This window comes from Papio anubis, chromosome 16, assembly GCF_008728515.1.
Source record: "Papio anubis isolate 15944 chromosome 16, Panubis1.0, whole genome shotgun sequence".
Lineage (NCBI taxonomy): Eukaryota > Metazoa > Chordata > Mammalia > Primates > Cercopithecidae > Papio > Papio anubis.
Genome location: NC_044991.1, coordinates 64,297,241 through 64,322,529, shown reverse-complemented (window position 1 = coordinate 64,322,529; position 25,289 = coordinate 64,297,241). Strand labels below are relative to the sequence as shown.

The following is a 25,289-nucleotide window of genomic DNA, read 5'->3' as shown; positions in this document are numbered from 1 at the left end:
CTCGGGAGGTTGAGGCAGGAGAATCGCTTGAACCCGGGAGGTGGAGGTTGCAGTGAGCCAAGATCGCACCACTGCACTCCAGCCTGGGCAACAGAGCGAGACTCCATCTCAAAAAAAAAAAAAAAAAAAGATGTGGTCCATATTTTCTATAAGAGTAGAGTTTTTCTGGGGGGATATAACTAACACATATGAGAATACTTTAATTTAGATACTCATCCAGATGGGTTAAAGGTATCAAGATTTAAAAAGCTGTAAGTGGTCGGGCGCAGTGGCTCATGCCTGTAATCCCAGCACTTTGGGAGCCCAAGGCGGGCAGATGGCTTGAGCTCAAGAGTTCAAAATCAGCCTCAGCAACATAGCGAAACCCTGTCTCTACTTAAAATACAAAAATTAGCCAGGCATGATGGTGCACACCTGCTATTTGGATGGCTGAGGCAGGAGAATTGCTTGAACCCAGGAGGCGGAGGCTGCAGTGAGCTGAGATTGCACCACTGCCCCCCAGCTTGGGCGACAGAGTGAGACCCTGCCTCAAAATAAATAAATAAATAAATAAAAGTAAATAAAAAGCCATAAGTGACCCTAGAAGGAGGCAGACTTAGAAATCAAAATTAAGAGAATTTATCTAAATGTATCTAAAATTAAAACATCAAGAAGTAACTATATAGTTATGTTATTTAGAAATAGAGAAGGACATGCTGGAAGAGACAAAAGGGGTAAAAGAACCCTTGTCTCTGGAGAACAGACCCGAGGAAGAGGGAGGAAAGAAGCTTGAAATGCCACTGGACTTTTTAAATTGTGTTCCCATATTGTACTTGGGTACAAATAAAAAGTACTTTAAGAATGATGAGAACCGGCTGGGTGTAGTGGCTCACACTTATAATCCCAGCAGTTTGGGAGGTTGAGGCAGGCAAATTGCTTGAACCCAGAAGTTCGAGACCAGCCTGGGCAACATAGTGAGACCCCATCTCTACAAAAAAATTTTTAAAAATTAGTCAGGCATGGTGGCACACACCTGTGTTGCCAGCTACTTGGGAAGCTGAGGCAGGAGGAGTGCTTGAGCCCAGTAAGACAAGGCTGCAAGGAGCCATGATCATGCCTTTACATTCCAGCCTGGGCGACAGAAGGAGATCTTGTCTCAAAAAACAGCAACAAATAAAACAAATTTAAAAACAACAACAACAAATGATGAGCACCCTTTTTTTTACCCTATTAAAATCGCAAAGATGCAAAAACAATGACATTATACGAGCATGGTGAGATGGGCATTTGTATCAGTTGGGTGCTTTTAGCAGCAAAAAAGCCCAGCAAGTAGAAGCTTAGCCAAAGGATTTATTCTCTCACATAATAACAAGTCTGGACACAGAGTATTTTCCAAGATTAATTCAGTGTTTCAACGGTGTTATCAAAGACCCAGGAGTTTCTTCATCCTTCTACCTTGTCTATTCATGTGGTCATAAGGTAGTCGGAGCAATTTTGGACTGTCTGAGCAGAGTAGACTATGTCCAAGAAGAAGAAAGATGTTGCCTTCCTTTTTATGTCTTTATTCAGGGGAGAGAATCTTTCCCCAAAACCTCAGTAAATTTACCCTTGTGTTAGCCAGAATTTTTTTTTTTTGGAGACAGCATTTTGCTGTGTTGCTCAAGCTTGAGTGCAGTGGTGCAGTCTCGGCTCACTGCAACCTCCACCTCCCAGGTTGCTGTGATTCTTCCACCTCAGCCTCCCAAGTAGCTGGGATTACAGGCGCCTGCCATGACGCCCAGCTAATTTTTTGTATTTTTAGCAGAGATGGGGTTTCACCATGTTGGCAAGGCTGGTCTCAAACTCCTGACCTCAAGTGATCCGCCTGCCTCAGCCTCCCAAAGTACTGGGATTACCGCCATGAGACATGAGACACCGTGCCCAGCCTACTGGTGCTGATGATGGCCATTTTATATTAAGTGGTTGAGGTGTGCCTCTCTGAGAAGGTGACATTTCCACAGAGACAGGAACCCATGCATCTGTGGGTAGGAAGACTGGTCCAAGCAGAGAAATGGACCAAAGCCCAATGGCTCCGGTTTCCCTTACCTGAGCCTGATGGACATCTCTGGGAGGAAGATAGGTAAGGACTCCACTGCCATTCTCAAGAGTCACAGTGGAAAAAAGCCCAGCTTCCTTGCAACACTTTTATTAGTTTGTCTTGTTGTAAAATCAATACATCAATTATTGAGGAAAAATTAGAAAAAATACAGAAGCAAAAAATCTAATATTCTATCACTCAAAAATACAGTATTGACAGCTTTGATTATAAATCCTTCCAAATCCTTTATATTTGTATACACACATACAGATATATTTTAAGTGATTTTGATTATAAACTTTAAAAAATAATAAACAGTTTGTTTAAAAGTCACCCCCTAGGGGTTGGGTGCAGTGGCTCATACCTGTAATTCCAGCACTTTGGGAGGCCAAGGAAAGAGGATCACTTGAGCCCAGGAGTTCGAGACCAGCCTGGGCAACATAGAGAGACCTTGTCTCTACAAAAAATACAACAATGACCTGGGTGTGGTGGTGTGTGCCTATAGTCCCAGCTACTCGGGAGGCGGAAGTGGGAGGATCATTTGAGGCCAGGGGCTCAAGGCTGCAGTGAGCTGTGTTTGTACCGCTGCATTCCAGGCTGGGCAACAGAGCAAGACCCTGTCTTTAAGAAAAAGTCACTCCCCTGGGACCTTTCAGAAATGGCCACAATATCCTCAATAGCCATCAGTGTCCTACAGGATTACAGTCTTAGTAATTTCTTTTTCCTCTTCAGGTGCCAGAAATTATGGGAGTTATCTGTGCCCAGTTATCCATAATCAGCCAGCCTAGAGTCCGCCAACAAATCATAAATACCGTGAGTTTATTTATATCCAGACCCAAGTATACAGATATAGTGCTCAGCTTCCTTCTGTGTCATCCAGTGCCATATAACAGGTAACAGAACCCCGTACAGCCTCTGGATTAAACTGGAGTATGTGACACAGCTCTGGGTATTGTGAAAGATGGTTGCCCTCAAAAATCTAATGATTCTATTGTAGAGAAGACACAATATACATAAAGCTGGTGATATAAATCAGAATATAATATATAATCATCAGAAAAGAATCCCACAAATCCCAGATGAAAAACATTCTGTAAGATAATCGAACTGGACTCTTCAAAAAAGTTAACATCATGGAAGTAAAACTGGTGGTGAGGGAACTGTCCTAGATAAAAAGATACTCAAAAACATACCCAAATGCACTGTGTGACCTTGATTGGATCCTGGTTCAAAAACAAAAGCTATAAAAGAAAGTTTGGAGAAAATTTAAATATGGACTCTATACTAGAATATTAAATTGGTGTAATTTTCTGGGCAGGCACAGTGGCTGACACCTGCAATCCCAGCACTTTGGGAGGCAGAAGTGGGCAGATCACTTAAGGCCAGGAGTTCAGGACCAGCCTGGCCAACATGGTGAATACAAAAAATACAAAATTTACTAAAAATACAAAATTTACCCAGGCATGGTGGCAGATGGCTCTCATCCCAGCTATTTGGGAGGCTGAGGCAGGAGAATCACTTGAACCCAGGAGGAGGAGGTTGCAGTGAGCCGAGATCACACCACTGCACTCCAGCCTGGGTGACAGAGTGAGACTCTGTCTCAGACAAACAAACAAAAAAAATTAGTGTAATTTTCTTAGGTATGAAATACTGTGGTTATACAGAAGGATGTCCTTATTCTTAGGAGATAAGATACTAAAGTTATTTAGGGATAAAGTGTTATAATGTCTGCAACTCACTTGAGAATGATTTTGCCTAAAAATAAGACAATAAATATATACATTTAAAAAGTAAATATGCATACATAAGACTGGAATCAGAGAAAGGATCAAACAGGATGGATTTTTTGTTTATTTTTGTGGGTACATAGTAGATATAAAGATGGTATTTTTGATTAGTGTTTTTCACATTTGGAGGCACCCTGGAAATTTCCACAAAGATGCCTATGGAAGAGGCAGGAAGGCTTCAGAATAAAGTCCCATGCCCCCACCCCACTTTAACCAGAGCAACGCCGCTTTTTATCTGCTTTCTCTATTGTGATTCTGGGCAACTATTTTATTTAAGAAGAGATTTCCCTGCTTTAAACTATTTGAAAAGTATTCTTTTAAGTGAATCGCTGTCACATAATATCTTGGTGTAGTGCTTATTATGTTCTCTAAACTGAACTAAATCGAATAACGGAATACTTTTACCCATCCAGAGAAAAAATTAATGCAGATTTTTTTTAAAGCTGGGCATGGTGGCACGCACCTGTAGTCCCAGCTACTCAGGAGCCTGAGGCAGGAAAATCACTTGAGCCCAGGAGTTTGGGGCCATAGTACATGATGATTGGACTTGTGAATAGCCACTGCACTCCAGCCTAGAGTAACAGTCTTACTTTTTTTTTTTTTTAAGAGACAGTGTCTCAATCATAGCTCACTGCAGCCTTGAACTCCTGGGCTCAAGTGATCTTCCCACCTTAGCCGCCTGAGTAGCTGAGACTACAGGTGTGTACCACCACACTCAAGCTTTTTAAATTTTTTAAAATTTTTTTGAGCTTGCTTTTGTATATTTCTCTAACAAATTGTTCTTAAATGTTTGGTACTTGCTATAGCTTATCTGTACTCAACTCTTACTTAAAAATAAATCTTTCAGAGGCTGAAGTGGGTGGATCACCGGAGGTCAGGAGTTCCAGACCAGCCTGGCCAACATGGTGAAACCCCATCTCTACTAAAAAAAATACAAAACTTAGGCCAGGCACAGTGGCTCACGCTTGTAATCCCAGCACTTTGGGAGGCTGAGACGGGCGGATTACGAGGTCAGGAGATCGAGACCATCCTGGCTAACAGAGTGAAACCCCGTCTCTAGTAAAAACACAAAAAAATTAGCTGGGTGCAGTGGTGGGCACCTGTAGTCCCAGCTACTAGGGAGGCTGAGGCAGGAGAATGGTGTCAACCCGGGAGGCGGAGGTTGCAGTGAGTTGAGATCATGCCACTGCACTCCAGCCTGGGTGACTAAGTGAGACTCTGTCTCAAAAAAAAAAAACCACAAAAATTAGCCTGGTGTGGTGGTGCGCACCTGTAATCCCAGCTACTTGGGAGGCTGAGGCAGGAGAATCTCTTGAACCTGGGAGGTGGAGGTTGCAGTGAGCCGAGATCGCGCCAATGCACTCCAGCCTGGGAGACAGAGCAAGACTCTGTCTCTAAATAAATAAATAAATAAATAAATCTAAGTACAAAATATTAAATATATTTAGTTTTGTTTTTTGTTTGTTTGTTTGTTTTGAGACAGAGTCTTTCTCTGTCACCCAGGCTGCAATGTAGTGACACAGTCATAGTTTGCTGCAGCCTCAACCTTCCAGGCTCAAAGAATTTTTCCACCTCAGCCACTGGAGCAACTGGGACTACAGGCTCACACCACTAGGCCCAGCTAAATTTTTTATTTTTTGTGGTTTCTTGATGTTACCCAGACTGGTCTCAAACTTCTGGGCTCAAGTGATCCACCTGCCGCAGCCTCCCAAAGTGCTAGGGTGACAGACGTGAGCCACCGTGTGCTGCCCTATTTAATTTTTTTAAGTATACTTTTAGTGTTATTCTATTGCATGTATTTGTTCTACCTCTGGGAGGACATTGAGAACTGCTGTAGATCATATGCCAACTATGGAGTCTTTTAAAAATTTAACTGACTTTACTCAGGAAATGTTATTTATTTATTTATTTTTTTGAGATGGAGTCTCGCTGTGTTGCCCAGACTGGAGTGCAGTGGCGTGATCTCGGCTCACTGCAAGCTCCGCCTCCTGGGTTCACGCCATTCTCCTGCCTCAGCCTCCAGAGTAGCTGGGACTACAGGCGCCCACCACCACGCCCGGCTAATTTTTTATATTTTTAGTAGAGACGGGGTTTCACCGTGGTCTCCATCTCCTGACCTCGTGATCTGCCCTCCTCGACCTCCCGAAGTGCTGGGATTACAGGCGTGAGCCTCCGCGCCCGGCCAGGAAATGTTATTCTGATTATATTTTTATCATTTACTTGAAGTTCATTATGTCACAGGGGAGCAATGACTGGGCCGGTGGCGCTCGGGTGAAAGAATTTACCAAGACAGCTGTGGGTAGAGGAAGGCAGATTTAGTAGAGAAAGTAGGAAAATAACGGTGCCAGAGAGATAACGGGCAGCCTGCAAAAGAGAAGCCAACTGCCAGGAGACAAAGGCTTGGTGGAGATTTTACAGCATAGTGTTCATGCTGTGTGTTGAAGAGGGCCTTGTGCAGTATAGATAATGCCAAGTTGCAATGAGCTAATTTGCAGGTGTCTGGCGATAGTTGGGCAGAGGAAGATGGTGAGTTAATTGTGCAGAAGGGCCGTGTCCTAGACCATGAAGAAAGGCAGACTTACAGTTTATCTGCTTTTTCTTTTTCCTTTCCCCTGCTCCCACCAGCCTGGCTTCCTTTCCCTAGTTAGGACTCCACACGTTAATGGATTTACATATAGATTGGGGTGATTGTTCTTAGGAGGCTACCTAAAGCATCAACTATGTGCAAAGTGCTATTAGGCCCTATAAGTAATGGACAGGACATGCACCCCGCCCTTAAGCAGCACCATCTGGTAGCCACGTAGATGCATAAGTATTCTAAAGCTAAGTAGGGAGTTCTGTGGAAGCCCCTGGGTTGGGACTTAATTAAACGAAGGGTCAGGAAATGATTTCTGAAAGCAGAGCTGCCCCCAAGCTGATGAACGCTAAAAGCCAGATGCAGATCAAAGTGGCTGGAGAGAAAAGTGGATAGTAAGAAGGGCTCAGACACCAGGGATCTTTTTGCAGTGATGGAAATGTTCTAAAATTGGATTGTCATCATGGTTGCACAACTTTGTAAATTTACTAAAAGTCAGTGAATTGTATACTTAAGACAGTATTCACTAATTATTTTTTCATTTTCTATAGTAATAGAATCCCTGAACTTTAGCTGGGTATTTGAAATACTCTTATTTCCTAGACGTTTTGCATATAGGTGTGACCGTTTGTCTAAATTCTGGATGCAAATTGAAGTAGTACATGCAACCTATGACAAATACTCTTAAAGGGAGAGAGTGGGCTCATCATCTTTCTTCTTCCTGCCACCTGGAAAGTGATGTGATGGCTAGAGCTGAAGCATGTTGGCCAGGATGGTCTCAATCTCCTGACCTCGTGATCCGCCCGCTTCAGCCTCCCAAAGTGCTAGGATTTCAGGTGTGAGCTACCATGCCCAGCCACTAAAGCTGCTTTTAAAAAGTGGTCAGAAGTTAGTAGCGATAGATTGGGACCAACTAAGAATTGGGATAGTGAACTTGATATTACGGGAGTTGGGAAGCCACTGAAGAACTTTAGTTAAGGGACTTACATCATCAGATGTGGATTTTTAGTGTGACTCTGGTGGAGATGGATTAGAGCCTGTTCTGCCAGACAGGAAGAAGGACAGGCACTGAAGCAGTTGCACCTTTTCAGGCAAAAGATGATGATGCCCTGATTAGGGCAGTGGCTCCAGAGATGGAGAAGAGGAGGGAGTAAAGAAGCAGGAGCATTGGCCAGACGCCGTGGCTCACACCTGTAATCCTAGCACTTTGGGTGGCCAAGGCGAGTGGATCACCTGAGGTCAGGAGTTCCAGATCATTCTGGCCAACATGGCGAACCCCGTCTCTACTAAAAGTAAAAAAATTAGCCAGGCTTGGTGGCGTGTCCCTGTAATCCCAGCTACTCTGCAGGCTGAGGCAGGAGAATTGCTTGAACCCAGGAGGTGGAGGTTGCAGTGAGCCAAGATTGCACCACTTCTCTCCAGCCTGGGCAACAGAGCGAAACTCTGTTTCAAAAAAAAAGAAAAAGAAAAAAAGAAATAGGAGCATCTGTAGGCAGACCTTGATTGAATCGGAAAGGAATGGCAGGGAGGAAGAAGGCATTCAGGCTAACTCCCCACTCCTCAGTTTTTGACTTTGGAGGCCAAGTTAATGGTGATATCATTTACTGACACAGGAATTACACTACATTTTCACCACTGACTGTTTCTCTATGGGACTTGAAATACTTAGAGAAACTCAGTTCACTAATGCAGGACCAAAGAAGTCATAGAGTGCGTATGTAACATATGTCCCTCATACTACCCTGGTGCAGTGCTCTGCCCCAGCATTCCACCAGAAGAGACAAGAGGCTGTTTCTCTTTCTATTCTGTAAGGACGCTACAACAAGATATTTGTTCTTAAAGATGTAGGCTTCTTTGGTCTCCTAGTGCAGTGTTTGTTAAAGTATCTGACACATTGCCTCAGAATCCCCTATGAAGCTTGTTTAAAAAAAAATGCATCTTCTGGCAAGGTATGGTGGCTCATACCTGTAATCCTAGCACTTTAGGAGGTTGAGATGGGTAGATGGCTTGAGCCCAAGAGTTCAAGACCAGCCTGAGCAATATGGTGAAACCCTGTCTCTACAGAAAGTGCAAAATTAGCGAGTTGTGGTGGCACATCCCTATAGTTCCAAATACTCAGGAGGCTGAGGTGGGAGAATTACCTGAGCCCGGGAAATTGAGACTGCAGTGAGCTATGATCATGCCACTGCACTCCAACCTGAGTGTCAGAGTAAAACCCTGTCTCAAAGAAAAAAAGCATTTTCCGAGACCCTACATCAGACCTACTATATTAGTCAGGACTCTTGGTGAAAGTAGCAGAAACTGAGCTCACACTACCTTAAGGAATTGTATAGGCTTATATTACAGCAAAGTCCAAGGGTCTGTCGTCAGGATTGAATCCCGAGACTCAGTTTCTTTCATCAGGGCTCCATTAATCTCTCAGATGGACTTGCACTAAAGGTGGCAAAAATGGTTACCATCAGCTCAAAACTGCAGCGGAAAGGGTGTGTCATTTCCTTTTTAGCTCTGACAGATGTCCTGGGCAGGACTCTGGTTAGCCTGGCTTGGAGTCAGCTCCCACCAAACTACACGAACCAAATAGGATTATTATTAAGGATCTTGAAAAGGTAGTTTTCCAGAGGAATGATGGGCAAACAAAACCCATGTCACAACTACAGAATCAGAATCACTGGAGGTGGGAAGATTTTTTTCCATATTTTAAACAAACTCTCCAGGTGTTTCTCGCATTGAAATTCGTGAACCATTGGCTTAAAGGCTGTGCGCTTTCTAAATTCAGAAGCATTTTCAGCACACTTAAAATGTGCGGCCAACCAAAAGCATTTTGTACCACTTCTCTCACAATAAACAGCTTCTCAAAGCACTTCATTTACTCCCTCAGGAATTCAGAGAAAATAACTGAGGGTAAGTAAACATGGGAATTTCTTTATGTCATCCCAGATGAATGTTCCTATTCTGCCGTCTCATCATTCTGCAGCTGTGAGCTTTTTCAGCATCCTATATTGCCTTTCTGGCCTTTTCTTTAGAAGTTCTTTAGGATCTTCTTACTTTGTTTTATTCACAAATTAGAATCACTGAGGTGAGGAGTGAAATGTTGGGGTAGTCTTTAAGCCTCTCAAGTTTTAGGATGATTCTCACAGTTGGAAGACCACACTTTTTTTTCTTTCTTTTTCTTTTCTTTTCTTTTTTTCCCCCCGAGACAGAGTCTCACCCTGCCACCCAGGCTGGAGTGCAGTGGTATGATTTTGTCTCACCTCAGTCTCTGCCTCCTGGGTTCAAATGATCCTCCCACCTCAGCCTCCTGAGTAGCTGGGTCTACAGGCACACACCACCACACCTGGCTAATTTTACTTTTTTTGTAGAGACAGGGTTTCGCCATGTTTCCCAGGCTGGTGTTGAACTCCTGGGCTCAAGCAATCCTCCCATCTCAGCCTCCCAAAGTGCTGGGATTACAGGATTATAGGCCACCACATCTGGCCTGAAAGCTCACACTTTAAAAACTTACTCTAGCATACAAAGATGCCTAAGTAGATTCTGAAAATACAAGAATGGATTAAAAGCATGAGTAACTCCCAATTTTCTTCCCACTGTAATGTTCTTCCACAATGTTTACGTAACTCTCAGGTCCTACATTTGAATCAATGACAGAGAAGTTATTACATATTATTTTTCTTTAGAAGCTATCTCTTCTAAGCAAGATCGAAGCTTTATTTCAAAGATTAACTTTAGCCAAAATTTGAGGACCACAGACCAGATTGAATACATGTGTCTATAATGCCTTCTATGAACCTGGCATTGTGCAAGTCCCTGAGGAATTCCTAGAAGAAGAGCCAGAAAGAATCCTTTCCTTCAGAGGGAACAGATACACACATAAAGAACTGATGATAGCACACATAAGATTGAAGCGACCTCTAAGAAAAAGAAATTTTTTAAGTGCTATGAGAACTCTTATGAAAGACATGGTGAAGAAGCAAACAAGGATTCCTAGGAGACGTGATGCTGGAGCTGGACCTTGAAGGATTTTGATGGGCAGAGAAGAGTTTTGGAAAGGGTCTTCCAGTTTAAGAAAGTGACATAAGGGTCGGGAACGGTGGCTCATGCCTATAATCCCAGCACTTTGGGAGGCTGAGGCGGGTGGATCGCTTGAGCCCAGGAGTTGAAGACCAGTCTGGGCAACATGGCGAGACCCCGTCTCTACAAAAACAAATTTAAAAATTAGCCAGGTATGGTGGCACATGTTTGTGGTGCCAGCTATTCGGGTGGCTGAGGCAGGAGGATTGCTTGAGCCCAGGAGTTCAAGGCTGCAGTGAGCTGTGTATGGCACCACTGCACTCCAGCCCAGGTGACAGAGTGAGACCCTGTCTTAAAAAAAAAAAAAAAAAAGATAGTGACATAAGCAAAGGTATAGGGTTTTCAAAGTTGAGTTTTATTAGGTAAAGGTGAATGGTCTGAATGGTCTGGATGGTTTGAGCATAGAGTGTGTGATGGGGAAGTGGTGGGGCTGAAAAGTTAAGTCAGGACCAGGTTATGAATGGCCTTGAAGTCCATGCTGAGGCAATGGGAACTCGATTCGATAAAACCTGGCGGGTTTGGGGGTGGGGGGCAAGGGGAGGGAGACCATCAGGACAAATACCTAACACGTGTGGGCTTAACACCTAGATGACGGGTTGATTGGTGTAGCAAACCATCATGGCACATGGATACCTATGTAACAAACCTGCACATTCTGCACATGTATCCCTGAACTTAAAGTGGAACTTAAATTAAAACTTAAAAAACTGGCTGGGTGCAGTGGCTCAGCCTGTAATCCCAGCACTTTGGGAGGCCAGGGTGGGCAGATCACTTGAGGTCAGGAGTTCGAGACCAGCCTGGCCAACATGGCGGCACCTTAGCTCTACTAAAAATACAAAAATTAGCCGGGCTGGTGGCAGGCACCTGTAATCCCAGCTACTCGGGAGACTGAAGCAAGGGAATTGACTGAACCCAGGAAACAGAGGTTGCAGTGAGATGAGATTGTGCCACTGACTCCAGCCTGAGTGACACAGCAAGACTCCATGTCAAAATAATAAGAATAATAAAATTTTAAAAAATAAATAAGTAAATAAAAGAAAATACGGAGCAATAGGAATCCTACTCTGCTTGTTGGCAAATAATGGATACAACCACTTTTTTTGTTTGTTTGTTTGTTTTTTGGTAGGGGACAGGGTCTCACAAGAAGGAATCAAAAAAACCTGGGGAGTTACTGTTATGAAATCAAAATCAGTCTTTTGACACCCTGAAGAACTGAGTAGAGAGGAGAACCTCTTGTAGATTGCATTGGAATCAGCCTTTCTCCTGAACCCTCTTGCTCTTTGGGATTTCCAGGCACCTGGCTGAGGTGTGGAGAATGCTGGCAGTGGAGCTTCCTAGCACGACCTGGATTCTGTGGAGGCTCCTGAGGAAGCTGCAGAAATGCCATAATGAGCCCGCGCAGGAGAAGATGGCATATGTGGCTGTGGCTGTAAGCCCTTGAACTCTGCCCCTCTAATGTCAGCCCCTCCCAGGATGACTGACCCCACACCCCAGTGGAGAGTGTTCCTTTTGGTCCCTCTCAAAGCCTGCATCTGTCATCCATTTATAAGTCTACAGTGTTTCTGCCAAGGGATTGACATGGAGGGAGCTGGGGAAAGTGAAGGAGTCAGAATGCTTTAATACAAACTTGTCCAACCTGCCTTTTTTTGTTTTTGTTATTCTGTTTGGTTTTGTTTTAGGCTTTTGACAGCCTGAAGCCATGGTGTTTAATTTCTGTCTCTAGTGATAAGCGGAAAAGAGGGATGAGGAAGGGGCTTTGTTGGCCCAACCAGAAACAGAAATTAAGAACCCATGACTGTCATCTGTCCCTTGGAAACATCCCTGGTTTAATATGTTTAAAACATTCCTTCCCTCATATTCTAAAAAATATGTATCATCATAGTTAAAGAACAATGCAAACTTGTGGGAAAAAAAACTTCAAATATTGTAGAACTGTATAAAACAAAGTGCAGACCAGATGCAGTGGCTCACGCCTATAATCCCAACACTTTGGGAGACCAAGGCAGGTAGATCACCTGAGGTCAGGAATTCAAGACCAGCCTGGCCAATATGGTGAAACCCCATCTCTACTAAAATACAAAAATTAGCTGGGTATAGTGGTGCTCACCTGTAATCCCAGCTATTCAAGAGGCTGAGGCAGGAGAATTGCTTGAACCTGGGAGGCAGAGGTTGCAGTGAGCCAAGATTGCATGCTACCACACTCCAGCCTGGGCAACAGACTGAGACTCCGTCTCAGAAAAAAAAAAAAAAAAAAAGACCAGGCACAGTGACTCTCACCTGTAATTCCAGCACTTTGGGAGGCCAAGGCGGGCCGATCACTTGAGGTCAGGAGTTTGAGACCAACCTGACCCCAACATGATGCAACCCCATCTCTACTTAAAATACAAAAATTAGCCAGGCATGGTGGCGGCCACCTGTAATCCCAGCTACTCAGGAGATTAAGGCAGGAGAATTACTTGAGCCCGGGAGGCAGAGGTTGCAGTGCACCGAGATCATGCCACTGTACTCCAGCCTGGGTGACAGAGCGAGACTCTGTCTCAAAAAAAAAAAAAAAAGAAAGAAAGTGCAGATTTCCCTGAGCAGAGGTTGGCCAGCTTTCTGTAAAAGACCAGATGGTAAGTATTTTAAGCTTTGTAGGCCCCATACAGTCTCTGTCACATATTCTTTGGATTTTTTTTAAACAATCCTTTTTTTAAAAAGTGTAAAAACCTTTCTTAGCTCATATCTGTAACAATCTCCCTAAAAATGAACTTTCCAGAAGTCTTTATACATATATAAACTTTTGGTGTATCTATTTGGTATACATTTTTTCCTTTTAAATACTTTATTTTTTAGAGCAGTTTTAAGTTCACAGAAAAACTGAGCAGACAGTACGGCGTTCCCATAAACCTTCTGCCTCCACACACACACAGCCTGCTCCACTATCAACATTTACTTTTTACTTTATTTTCTCCCCGACCAGTTTATGGTTCAGCTTTCTGTGCTCTCAATTATTGTTATTTTTCTTTTCGAGACAGGGTCTCACTCTGTTGCCCAGGCTGGACTGCAGTGGCATGATCTCAGCTCACTGCGACCTGTTCCTCCTGGGTTCAAGCGATCCTCCCACATCAGCCTCCCTGAGTAGCTGGGAATACAAGAGAGTGTCACCATGCCTGGTTAATTTTTGTATTTTTTGGTAGAGACGGGGATTCCCCATGTTGCCCTATCTGGTCCCGAACTCCTGGGCTCAAACAATCCTCCTGCCTCAGCCTCCCAAAATGCTGAGATTACAGACGTGAGCCACCACACCCAGCCTTGCATATGTTTTTAATTGGCCATTTATATTTCTTTTATGACTTGTTTGTTCATTTCCTATACACCAGTCCTTCTCAGATTTAATATGCACACAAACCGCAATCACTTGGGGATATTATTAAAATGCAGGTTCTGATGTGGAAGGTCTGGGATGGGGCTTGAGATTATCCCTGTTTAACCAGCTCCCAGGTGATGACAGTGCTACTGGTATGCGGCCTACCCTTTGACCAATAAGCCTTCACTTTTTTTTACTGCTATGTAAGAGCATTTTATATAGTAAGAATAATATATTGATACAAATACTTCTCCAGGTTGTTGTCATCTAACTCTTTTTCTTTTTTTTGAGACGGGGTCTCACTCTGTCACCCAAACTGGAGTGCAATGGCACAATCTTGGCTCACTGCAACCTCCACCTCTCAGGTTTAAGTGATTCTCCTGCCTCTGCCTCCTGAGTAGCTGGGATTACAGGCATGAGCCACCACACCTGGCTAATTTTTCTGTATTTTTAGTAGAGATGGGGTTTCACTATGTTGACCAAGCTGGTCTCAAACTCCTGACCTAAGGTGATCCACCCACCTTGGCCTCCCACAGTGCTGGGATTACAGGCATGAGCTACTGCACCTGGCCTGTTGTCATCTAACTTTATGGTAAATGTTGCCCTGGCTTTGTATTTGTATGTAGTCAAATATATTAATAGTTTCCTTCATGACTTCATGACTTCTGTATTTCAAAATGGCAGGTGCTTAGTTCCGCTCTGTCTTTTCCACCACAGGCAACAGATGCCCTTTATGAGGTGTTTTTGGGAAACAGGCTTCGAGCAGCTACATTCCGACTCTTTCCTCAGCTTCTCATGACACTGCTCATCCAGATTCATCATAGCATCGGTCTCACCATGTCTGATGTCGACATCCCAAGTGGCCTGTATACAGAACAGGAAGTGTCTTCAGAGGTCACCCCTTTGTGGTACTGCCCATCATTATTTCATTGACATTAAGTAACACATACTAAGGACTGGGCACTGTGGTAAACACAGGGATAGCCAAGATGTAGTTCCAACTGGAGGGGAGCTTACAACCTTCAATCCTCATGAGCCATCAAGATGAAATGCCCAGGAATCATTCTGAGCTTTCATTGGTTATCTTTGGTTTTATTGGTAACAAGGTAAATTTGGCTATCTGGGTTATATCTGGGTTAGCCAAATGTGGTATTTTGTTAACCCTTTCCTAACAAATCAAGTAGAGATGGAAACAAAACAGCCTAAACCTACCTCTAAAACTGATGCACCATGCAGTGATTTTTTTTTTTTTTTTTTTTTTTTTTTGGAGATGGAGTCTTGCTCAGTTGCCCAGGCTGGAGTGCAGTGGCACGACCTCAGCTCACTGCAAGCTCCGCCTCCTGGGTTCACACCATTCTCCTGCCTCAGCCTCCTGAGTCGCTGGGACTACAGGTGCCCGCCACCACGCCCAGCTAATTTTTTGTATTTTTAGTAGAGACAGGGTTTCACCTTGTTAGCCAGGATGGTCTCAATCTCCTGACCTCGTGATCCACCTGTCTTGGCCACCGAAAGTGCTGGGATTACAGGCGTGAGCCACCGCGCCCAGCCGGAGAGAGATTTTTAAGTTCCATTAGAGTCTCAGTAGAAATTTCTTAGTGGTGTTGGTCGGGTGTGGTGGCTCATGCCTGTAATCCCAGCACTTTGGGAGGCTGAGGCAGGTGGATCACCTGAGGTCAGGAGTTTGAGACCAGCCTGGCCAACATGGTGAAACCCCGTCTCTACTAAAAATACAAAAATTAGCTGGGTGTACTGGCACATGTCTGTAATCCCAGCTACTCAGGAGGCTGAGGCAGGAGAATCACTTGAACCTGGGAGACAGAGATTGCAGTGAGCCGAGATCACACCATTGTACTCCAGCCTGGGCAACAGAGCGAGATTCTGTCTAAAAAAATAATAATAAAGAAGTTTTTTAGTGTTGCTATGGTACATGGATTTCTTTCAGAGAAAGTACTATAATGTGACATATTTAAGAACACCAGACTAAGTCAGTAGACCTGAGTTCTAGTGCAGTTCTCATTCATCCATTCAACTAGTTCTATACCCTGAGCAAATCTATTGTTCTGTGCCTCCGTTTCCTTATCTATAAATGAAAAGGTCAGGCAAGGTGATCTTGAAGGACCCTTCCAGCTTTATTTATTATTTTGTTTTATTTTTTGAGACAGGGTCTCTGTCTGTCACCCAGGCTGGAGTGCAGTGGCATGATCATGGCTCACTGCAGCCTCAACATCCTGGGTTCACGTGATCCTCCCACCTCAGCCTCCTGCGTAGCTGAACCACAGTTGCCTGCCACCATGCCCAGCTAATTATTTTTATTTTTTGTAGAGAAGGGGTCTCACTGTGTTGCTCAGGCTCCTTCCAGCTTTAAGATTCTCTGATGCTAGGTATGGGATAACAGTTCAGTAAGTAGCTTTTAAAGACAGTGGAGGGCCAGGCACAATGGCTCATTCCTGTAATCCCAGCACTTTGGGAGGCCAAGGCAGGAGGATCATTTGAAGCTAGGAGTTTAAGAACAGCCTAGGCAACAGGGCAAGACCCTGTCTCTACAAAAAATTTTTAGGCTGGGTGCAGTGGCCCACATGTGTAATTCCAACACTTTGGGAGTCTGAGGCAGGAGGACTACTTGAGCTCAGGAGTTCAGGACCAGCCTGGGCAACGTGGTGAAACCCTGTCTCTACAAAAATTAGCCAAGCATGTTGGCACACACTTGTGGTCCCAACTACTCGGGAGGCTGAGGTGGGAAGATTGCTTGAGCCTAGGAGATTGAGACTGCAGTGAGCAGAAATCACGCCACTGCACTCCAACCTGGGCGACAGAACCAGACCCTGTGTCAAAACAATTTTTTTTCTTAAATTATCGGAGCCAGATGGCACGTGCCTGTAATTACAGCTACTCTGGACGTTGAGGCAGGAGGATCACTTGAGCCCAGGAGCTCAAGGCTGCAGTGAGCCACGATGGCACCCTTGCCCTCCAGTTTGGGTGACAGAACAAGACCCTGTCTCAATAAATAAATAAATAATAAAAACAGTGAAGATAAATTGTGTGGGGTAAATTGTATCTCAGTAAAACTTTAAAAAAAAAAGCAGTATGTGTCTGTTTAGCATCCCAGATCATTTCTTTTATCATAGATTTCCTTCTAAACTCCTGGGGAAATGAGACCTAGTTAGATTTCTTTATGCTGAGATCTTGTGTAAAGGGCCTTACAAGTTATTAGAGCATTAAGACTCTTTTGGTCTCACTACTGCACTTGACTAGTCTTGAAAGTAGGCCGGGCATGGTGGCTCATGCCTGTAAATACAACACTTTGGGAGGCCGAGATGGGCATATCATCTGAGGTCAGGAGTTTGAGACCAGCCTGACCAACATGGTGAAACCCCTTCTCTACTAAAAATACAAAAATTAGCTGGGTGTGGTGGCGCGCGCCTGTAATCCCAGCTACTCAGGATGCTGAGGCAGGAGAATTGCTTGAACCAGGGAGGCGGAGGTTGCAGCAAGCCACGATCTCACCACTGCACTCCTGCCTGGGCAACAGAGCAAGCCTCCGTCTCAAAACAAAAAAAAAAGAAGAAGAAGAAGAAGAAGAAAGTAAAAGAAAAAAGAGAAGAGTCTTTTGGGCAGTCTGGGAAGGAGAGAATTATAGTCCAGCAGTTGTCAATGCATGGCCCTCCTCTGTGAGAATGGGGTGATTGTGTGCTGGGCAGTTGGAGGGACCTACTCAAATCACCCACACTGTTTTTGTTTGATTTAGCTTTGCCATGCAGGCTACAAAGACTCTCCTCCTCAGAACATGCTGCTTGCAGGAATTCAACATCATGGAAAAGAATAAAGGATGGGCTCTCCTGGGAGGAAAAGATTGCCATCTTCAGGGAGTATTTCTCCTTGCCAAGTGAGGCTTCCTTGTCATGCATACACCCACCTGTTCTAAATCAGCATTGTTTTGGGTATTTATTTCCCTTCTAGTTATCACAGCAACTAAGGTTGAATAACCTCCTTATAAGAGGGTGGGCAAATATCCATAATGCTAGGCAAATTTTTCAGAGGTCCTGGCCCTACCATATACTGTCCTGTAGCTGGGCAAGAACTTCCAGAGGGTCCCCAGCCCTGAGACAATGCCCTCTGGATGGGAGCATATCTGAGAGTCATTCTGTTGGTGTTGTGTTTTGCAGCGCATTGCTGGAAAGAAATCGGCTCCTTGCACAGAAGGTCATGTACTTATTAGTGCCTTTTCTTAACCGAGGGAATGATAAACATAAACTCACATCTGCAGGGTTTTTTGTGGAGGTAAGACTCATTCTTTAGAAGCTGGATTCAGGAAGCTTACGAAGCAGCAATCCCTGCCTTCCTAGGCTACTTCAAGTTAGTGGCATGTTGGGATCTGTTTCAAGAGTAAGATAGAAATAATTTTCAGATTCAAGGCTGGGCGCAGTGGCTCATGCCTGTAATCCCAGCATTTTGGGAGGCTGAAGCAGGCAGATCACCTGAGTTCAGGAGTTCAAAACTAACCTGGCCAACATGGTGAAACCTTGTCTGTACTAAAAATACAAAATAATTAGCTGGGCTTGGTGACAGGCTCCTGTAATCTCAGCTACTCGGGAGGCGGAGGCACGAGAATCGCTTGAACCCAGGAGGCAGAGGTTGCAGTGAGCCAAGATCACACTACTGCACTCCAGCCTGGGCAACAGAGTGAGACTCCATCTCAGAAAAACAAAACAAAAAACCACAAAAAAGAAAGAATTTTCAGATTCAAGCCTCTCGAAATTCTTCTTTCCACACGTGCATAATTCAGTATTCCTTGTGTACCTATAGGGTAAATAAATATCCTGTATGTTCTGTATTGTAGAGATTTAAAAGGAAAATATATGCTTTAGCATTGGTGGGAAGGTAGTTCCCCACATGAAAGAAAGATCATTTTTTTGGCTGATCTCTGGGTTCTTTCAGCTTCTCCGGAGTCCAGTGGCCAAGAGACTGCCCAGCATATACTCTGTTGCCCGCTTTAAAGACTGGCTACAAGATGGAAATCATCTCTTTAGAATTCTCGGCCTGAGGGGACTGTATAATATTGTTGGACACCAGGAGATGGTAGGAGGGGCCCCCAGACCATGGATTCTTTTCTTTTCTTTTCTTTTCTTTTCTTTTCTTTTCTTTTCTTTTCTTTTTTCTTTTCTTTTCCTTTCCTTTTCTTTTCTTTTCTTTCTTGCTTGCTTTCTTGCTTTCTCTTTCTCTCTTTTTCTTCCTTTCTTTGCTTTCTTTCCTTCCTTTCTTCCTTTCCTTCTCTTTCTTTTCTTTTCTTCTTTCTTTCTTTCTTTCTCTCATTCTCTCTTTCTTTCTCTCTTTCTTCTTTCTTTTCTTTTTTTTTTCTTTTTTTGAGATAGGGTCTTGCTTTGTTGCCCAGGCTGGAGTTCAGTGACACCATCACTGCACGCTACAGCTTCAACCTCCCGGGCTCAAGTGATCCTCCTGCCTCAGCCTCCTGAGTAGCAAGGACCACAGGCGCATGCCACTATGCCCAGCTGATTTTTAAAATTTTGGTAGAGACAGAGTTTCACTGTGTTGCCAGGGCTGTTCTCAAACTCCTGGGCTCAAGTGATCTGCCTACCTCAGCCTCCCAAAATATTGGGATTACAGGTGTGAGCCACAGCTCCTGGCCCAGACCACTGATTCCTAAGATACAAATAAATCACCCAAAACAGCACCTAAGAAACTGAAAACAGCTGAGGACAGTTGGGTAACCTGGGGACAGGAGTAGGTGGGAGAGGGTCTTTTTGCCTGCACGTCCTTTTGTATCATTTAAAATTTTATGCCTAAGAAATAGGCAAGTAGTGTCTATTGAAAAACTAATGAAATTGGCCGGGCACGATGGCTCACGCCTATAATCACAGCACTTTGGGAAGCCGTGGCAGGTGGATCACATGGTGAGGAGTTTGAGGCTAGCCTGGCCAACATGGTGAAACCCCGTCTCTGCTAAAAATACAAAAATTAGCCGGGCATGGTGGCACACGCCTGTAATTCCAGCTACTCAGTAGACTGAGGCAGGAGAATCGCATGAACCCGGGAGGCGGAGGTTGCAGTGAGCCGAGATGGCACCACTGCACTCCAGTCTTGCTCCAGAGCAAGACTCCATCTCAGAAAAAAAAGTTAGGCCAGATGCGGTGGCTCACGCCTATAATCCTATAATACTAACACTTTGGGAGCCGAGGCGGGTGAATCACCTGAGGTCAAGAGTTCAAGACCAGCCTAACCAACATGGAGAAACCCCATCTCTGCTAAAAATACAAAAATTAGCCAGGCATGGTGGCGCATGCCTATAATCCCAGCTACTCGGGAGGCTAAGGCAGGAGAATCATTTGAACCTGGGAAGCGGAGGTTGCAGTGAACAGAGATTGCACCATTGCACTCCAGCCTGGGCAACAAGAGCAAAACTCTGTCCCACAAAAAAAAAGAAAAAAAAGTTAATGGAATTAGATGAAATAAATTAAAAATCCAAATCATATATATTCATAATAGTTGATAGCTGCAATTTGCATGGGAGGTATACTCATTATCACAACCTGGACAGCATTTAGGTATTGTTTTATGCCTTGTACCATGTTGCCCCATGGAGTAGATTGAAGAGACCATTGATATGCTCCCAAGATGCTTGTCATATAAAAAAAAGATCCCTGACATTCATGTTGGAAGAAAACTCATCTTCCATAGGCCTGATGAGAAAACTAAGCCTAAGCCAGAAGACATGAGGAATTTCTGAAGCTTCAGTTTTGTCACTGGAGTTCTATTTCTTTTTCTTTCTTTCTTTTTCTTTCTCTTTTCTTTTCTTTTTTTTTGGCGGGGGTGGGGGGACAGGGACTCTCTTTGTCACCCAGGCTAGAGTGCATTGGCATAATCTTGGCTCACCGCAACCTCTGCCTCCTGGGTTCAAGCGAGTCTCCAAGTCCCAGCTTTCCAAGTACCTGGGATTACAGGCGTCTGCCATTATGCCTGGCTAATTTTTGTATGTTTTAGTAGGGACAAAGTTTCACCATGTTGGCCAGGCTGGTCTCAAGCGATCTGCCTGCCTCACCCTTCCAAAGTGCTGGGATTACAGGTGTGAGCCACCACAGGTGGCCTGGAGTTCTATTTTATTTATTTGTTTATTTATTTTTATTTTATTTTATTTTATATTTTTTTGAGATGGAGTCTGGCTCTGTCACCCAGGCTGGAGTGCAGTGGCACGATCTCGGCTTACTGCAAGGCTCTGCCTCTCAGGTTCATACCATTCTCCTGCCTCAGCCTCCCAAGTAGCTGGGATGATGTGCACCTGCCACCATGCCTGGCTAATTTTTTGTATTTTTTACTAGAGATGGGGTTTCATGTGTTAGCCAGGATGGTCTCAACCTCATGATCCGCCCGTCTCGGCCTCCCAAAGTGCTGGGATTACAGGCATGAGCCACTGCGCCTGGCCTATTTTTACTTTTTAAATTTTTTTTTAGAGACAGGGTCCTGCTCTGTTGCCCAGGCTAGAGTACAGTGACATGATCATGGCTCACTGCAGCCTTGAACTCCTGGCCTTAAGCAGTCCTCTTACCTCAGCCTCCAGAGTAGCTGGGATTACAGGCATGAACCACTTCACCAAATATTTTATTTAAAAATATTTGGGGCCAGGTGCAGTGGCTCACGCCTGTAATCCCAGCACTTCGGGAGGCCGAGGCGAGCAGATCACCTGATGTCAGGAGTTTGAGACCAACCTGGCCAATGTAGTGAAACTCCATCTCTACTAAAAATGCAAAAATTAGCCATGGTAGCATATGCCTGTAGTCCCAGCTAGTTGGGAGGCTGAGGCAGGAGAATTGCTTAAACCCGTGAAGCAGAGGTTGTAGTGAGCCAAGATCGCACCACTGCACTGCAGCCTGAATGACAGAGCGACACCCTGTCTTAAAAAAAAAATGTATTTCTGAAGCAAAAATGACAAATGTCAATGTATGTTAATTCTGGTTGATTGGATACATTAATATCTATTGCTTTATTCTACTTACTTTTTCTTTTTTTAAAAAATTGACTTTCTAACTTGTGTTTATATTCTACTTACTTTTTCATGTGTATGTTTAAACTTTACAACCCTGAGACTGCTTGCTTTCAGTAGTTTCAGAAGAGCAGAATCCCTTTTCAGAATGAGAAGAACCCTTAAGTCCTCAGTCAAATTCTGCTTGAATTCCTGCCTGGGGATCTGTTTTCACACTGCTATAAAGATACTCCCTGAGACTGGGTAATTTATAAACAAAGGAGGTTTACTAGACTCTCAATTCCGCACGGCTAGGGAGGCCTCAGGAAACTTACAATCATGGCAGAAGGCAAAGGGGAAGCAGATACATCTTCACAACAGCAGAGCAGGAGAGAGACAGAAAGCAGGGGAAACTGCTACTTTTATTTTATTTTATTTTTTTTGAGACCGAGTCTCGCTGTGTCACCTAGGGTGGAGTGCAGTGGTGTGATCTCGGTTCACTGCAACCTCCGCCATCTGAGTTCAAGCTAAGCAATTCTCCTGCCTCAGCCTCCTGAGTAGCTGGGACCACAGGCACGCACCACCAGGCTTTTTTTTTTTTCTTTTTTTGGAGACAGAGTTTTGCTCTTGTTACCCAGGCTGGAGTGCAATGGTGCGATCTCGGCTCACTGCAACCTTCGTCTGCCGGGTTCAAGCAATTCTCCTGTCTCAGCCTCCTGAGTACCTGGGATTACAGGTATGTGCTACCATGCCTGGCTAATTTTTGTATTTTTAGTAGAGACAGGGTTTTGCCATGTTGGTTAGGCAACTCCTGACCTCAGGTGATTCACCCGCCTCGGCTTCCGAAAGTGCTGGAATTACAGGCGTGAGCCACCGCGCCGGGCCTAATTTTTGTATTTTTATTAGAGATGGGGTTTCGCCATATTGCCAGAATGGTCTCGAACTCCTGATCTCGAGTGATTCACCTGCCTTGGCCTCCCAAAGTGCTGGGATTACAGGCATGAGCCACCGCGCCCAGCCAAAACTGCCACTTTAAAACTATCAGATCTCCTGAGACCTCCCTCACTATCATGAGAACAGCGTGGGGGAAGCCACCCTCATGAGCCAATCACTTCCCACCAAGTCCCTCCCTCTACATGTGGGAATTATCATTCAAGATGAAATTTAGGTGGGGACACAGAGCCAAACCATATCAGGATCTTTGAGCCTCTGTTTGGATACCTTGTGTGTTTGGGAGCTCACCATGGCCTGAGCTACCTGTTCCACTTTCCCTTGTTAGCAGAGCTCTTCCTTACAGTTAGCCCAAGCCCATAGCCCTAGACCTTCCCTGCCTGGTCCCACTTTTGCCCTTGAGGCAACTCAAAGCAGCTCTGCCCCACCTCTATGTATCAGACCCGCCAGTACTGAGAGAGGGCCATCATATCCCCTTCTTTTCCCTTCTGGATCTGCCAGCCCTAACAAAAATCAGTGAGCACTAGGTGCTAAGTAAAGATGGGGAGCACCCCCTTTGGTACCAGGTGACGTGCGATCAGGAGAAAAGCTGATGTGCTCCCTTTGGCCACACAGAGAGAAGACATCAAGAGCCTGTTGCCGTACATCGTAGACAGCTTGCGTGAAACCGATAAGAAGATCGTTCTGTCAGCCATCCAGATACTCCTGCAACTTGTTAGAACAATGGATTTCACTACCCTGGCTGCCATGATGAGGACTCTGTTCTCCTTATTTGGTGATGTAAGATAATCAGAGAGGAGAGACTTTCCTAGGAGGAGGGTAATGGGCATAACAGCAAACAGAAGTTGGTACAGTAATAAATACACTCTACTAGGTATAGGACTTTTACTTTCAGAGCATTTCAAACCTGCTCTCTTAAGACCCTTCCAGGTAACCTGTGATGTTGATAGGGCAGATGTTATTGTTTTTCAGATTTAACAACCACAACAACAAAAAACTGAACCTAGAAACTTGCTAAGGTACTACCCTGCTTTGTGATGGGGAAGGGGAAAACATTGTATTTCCCTTCAAGAACTATCAGAACTGGGTCAAGATGGTGGATGATATTTATGTCCCTGTCCCAAATCCCATATATTTCTCAAGAGGAAATACATGGAGCACAGTGACCAGCATCCTTGGAAGAGTAAAACATACCAAGGCTGGGATTTCAGATTTCCGCAAAACAGCCTGTGTGAATGGTTCCTGCCTGTACCAGGCACAAGGTTTGCTGACTACAGGTGAGACTGTGTGCATCTCTCACTTGTAGAGTGAGAAAACAAGTAGTGCCAAAGCAGCAGGTCTTACTGTGTCCATATATATATGAGAGGGAGGGAGATGGAGGCTTGCTCTGTTGCCCAGGCTGGAGTGCAGTGGTGTGATCTTGGCCCACTGCAACCTCTGCCTCCCAGGTAGCTCAAACTCCTGACCTGAAGTGATTCTCCTGCCTCAGCCTCCCGAGTAGCTGGGACTACAGGCATGTGTCACCACGCCCGGCTAACTTTTGTATTTTTAGTGGAGACGGGGTTTCCCCATATTGGCCAGGCTGGTCTTGCACTCCTGACCTCAAGTGATCTGCCCACCTCAGCCTCCCAAAGTGCTGGGATTACAGGCGTGAGCCACTGCGCCTGGCCTGTGTGCACGTATATTTTATTTCTTGCCCTCAGCTACATACAGCTAAATAGCGTCCTACCAGGACTGGCTTTTCACCCCCTCCCAAGTTCTTACAAGCTAAGCATGCACACATTCAGTGAGTTGCTTCCCTTTGTCTACTCCCTTCCTAGGTGAGACCTGATGTTCATCGTTTCTCCATGACTCTCTTTGGAGCCGCCATAAAGTCTGTAAAAAACCCAGATAAGAAGAGTGTAGAGAAACAAGTCCTGGACAGCTTGGTCCCACTACTTCTGTATTCTCAGGATGAAAATGATGCAGTAGCTGAGGTAATGCCTACTGTTGGGGTCTCTCATCCCTCAATAACTTCAAATCCAGAGCCAACGCTGCAAAGAAAAGAAGCATTCATATATATATATGTGTGTGTGTGTGTGTGTATATATGTGTGTGTGTGTATATATTTTTGAGACAGGGTCTCTGTCACCCAGGCTGGAGTGCAGCGGTGTGATCTCAGCTCACTGCAACCTCCACCTCCTGGGTTCAAGCAGTTCTCCTGCCTCAGCCTCCCAGGTAGCTGGGCTTACAGCTGCCCACGACCATGCCTGGCTAATTTTTGTATTTTTAGTAGAGATGGGGTTTCGCCATGTTGGCCAGGCTGGTCTCAAACTCCTGACCTCAAGTGATCCACCTGCCTTGGCCTCCCAAAGTGCTGGGATTACAAGCATGAGCCACCGCGCCTGGCCTGACATTTCAATTTTTCATTATTACAGTGCTGCAATTATTTTACCTATTTCCTTGTGCACGCATATGAGAGTTTATTGAGGGCATAAACCCAGAAGTAGAGTATCTAGGTGTCTTTAACTTTTTATTAGATATTTATAAAT

The 25,289-nt window shown here is 44.6% G+C and overlaps 1 protein-coding gene across 4 annotated transcripts in view; it reads left to right on the top strand.

Annotated features, from left to right (window-relative positions):
• Positions 1-25,289, top strand: part of MROH8 (maestro heat like repeat family member 8) — a 76,732-nt gene that overhangs the window by 39,109 nt on the left and 12,334 nt on the right. For all 4 annotated transcript variants that reach the window (XR_652368.4, XR_652369.4, XR_652367.4 and 1 more), the window contains exons 12-19: positions 2,789-2,949; positions 11,780-11,915; positions 14,553-14,743; positions 17,581-17,718; positions 17,999-18,113; positions 18,771-18,911; positions 23,374-23,538; positions 24,579-24,734. Coding sequence is in view for 1 of the 4 variants with exons in the window: in XM_003904775.5 (XP_003904824.2) it covers positions 2,789-2,949; positions 11,780-11,915; positions 14,553-14,743; positions 17,581-17,718; positions 17,999-18,113; positions 18,771-18,911; positions 23,374-23,538; positions 24,579-24,734 (1,203 nt within the window). In the remaining 3 variants the exon portion in view is untranslated. The remainder of the gene's footprint in view (positions 1-2,788; positions 2,950-11,779; positions 11,916-14,552; positions 14,744-17,580; positions 17,719-17,998; positions 18,114-18,770; positions 18,912-23,373; positions 23,539-24,578; positions 24,735-25,289) is intronic.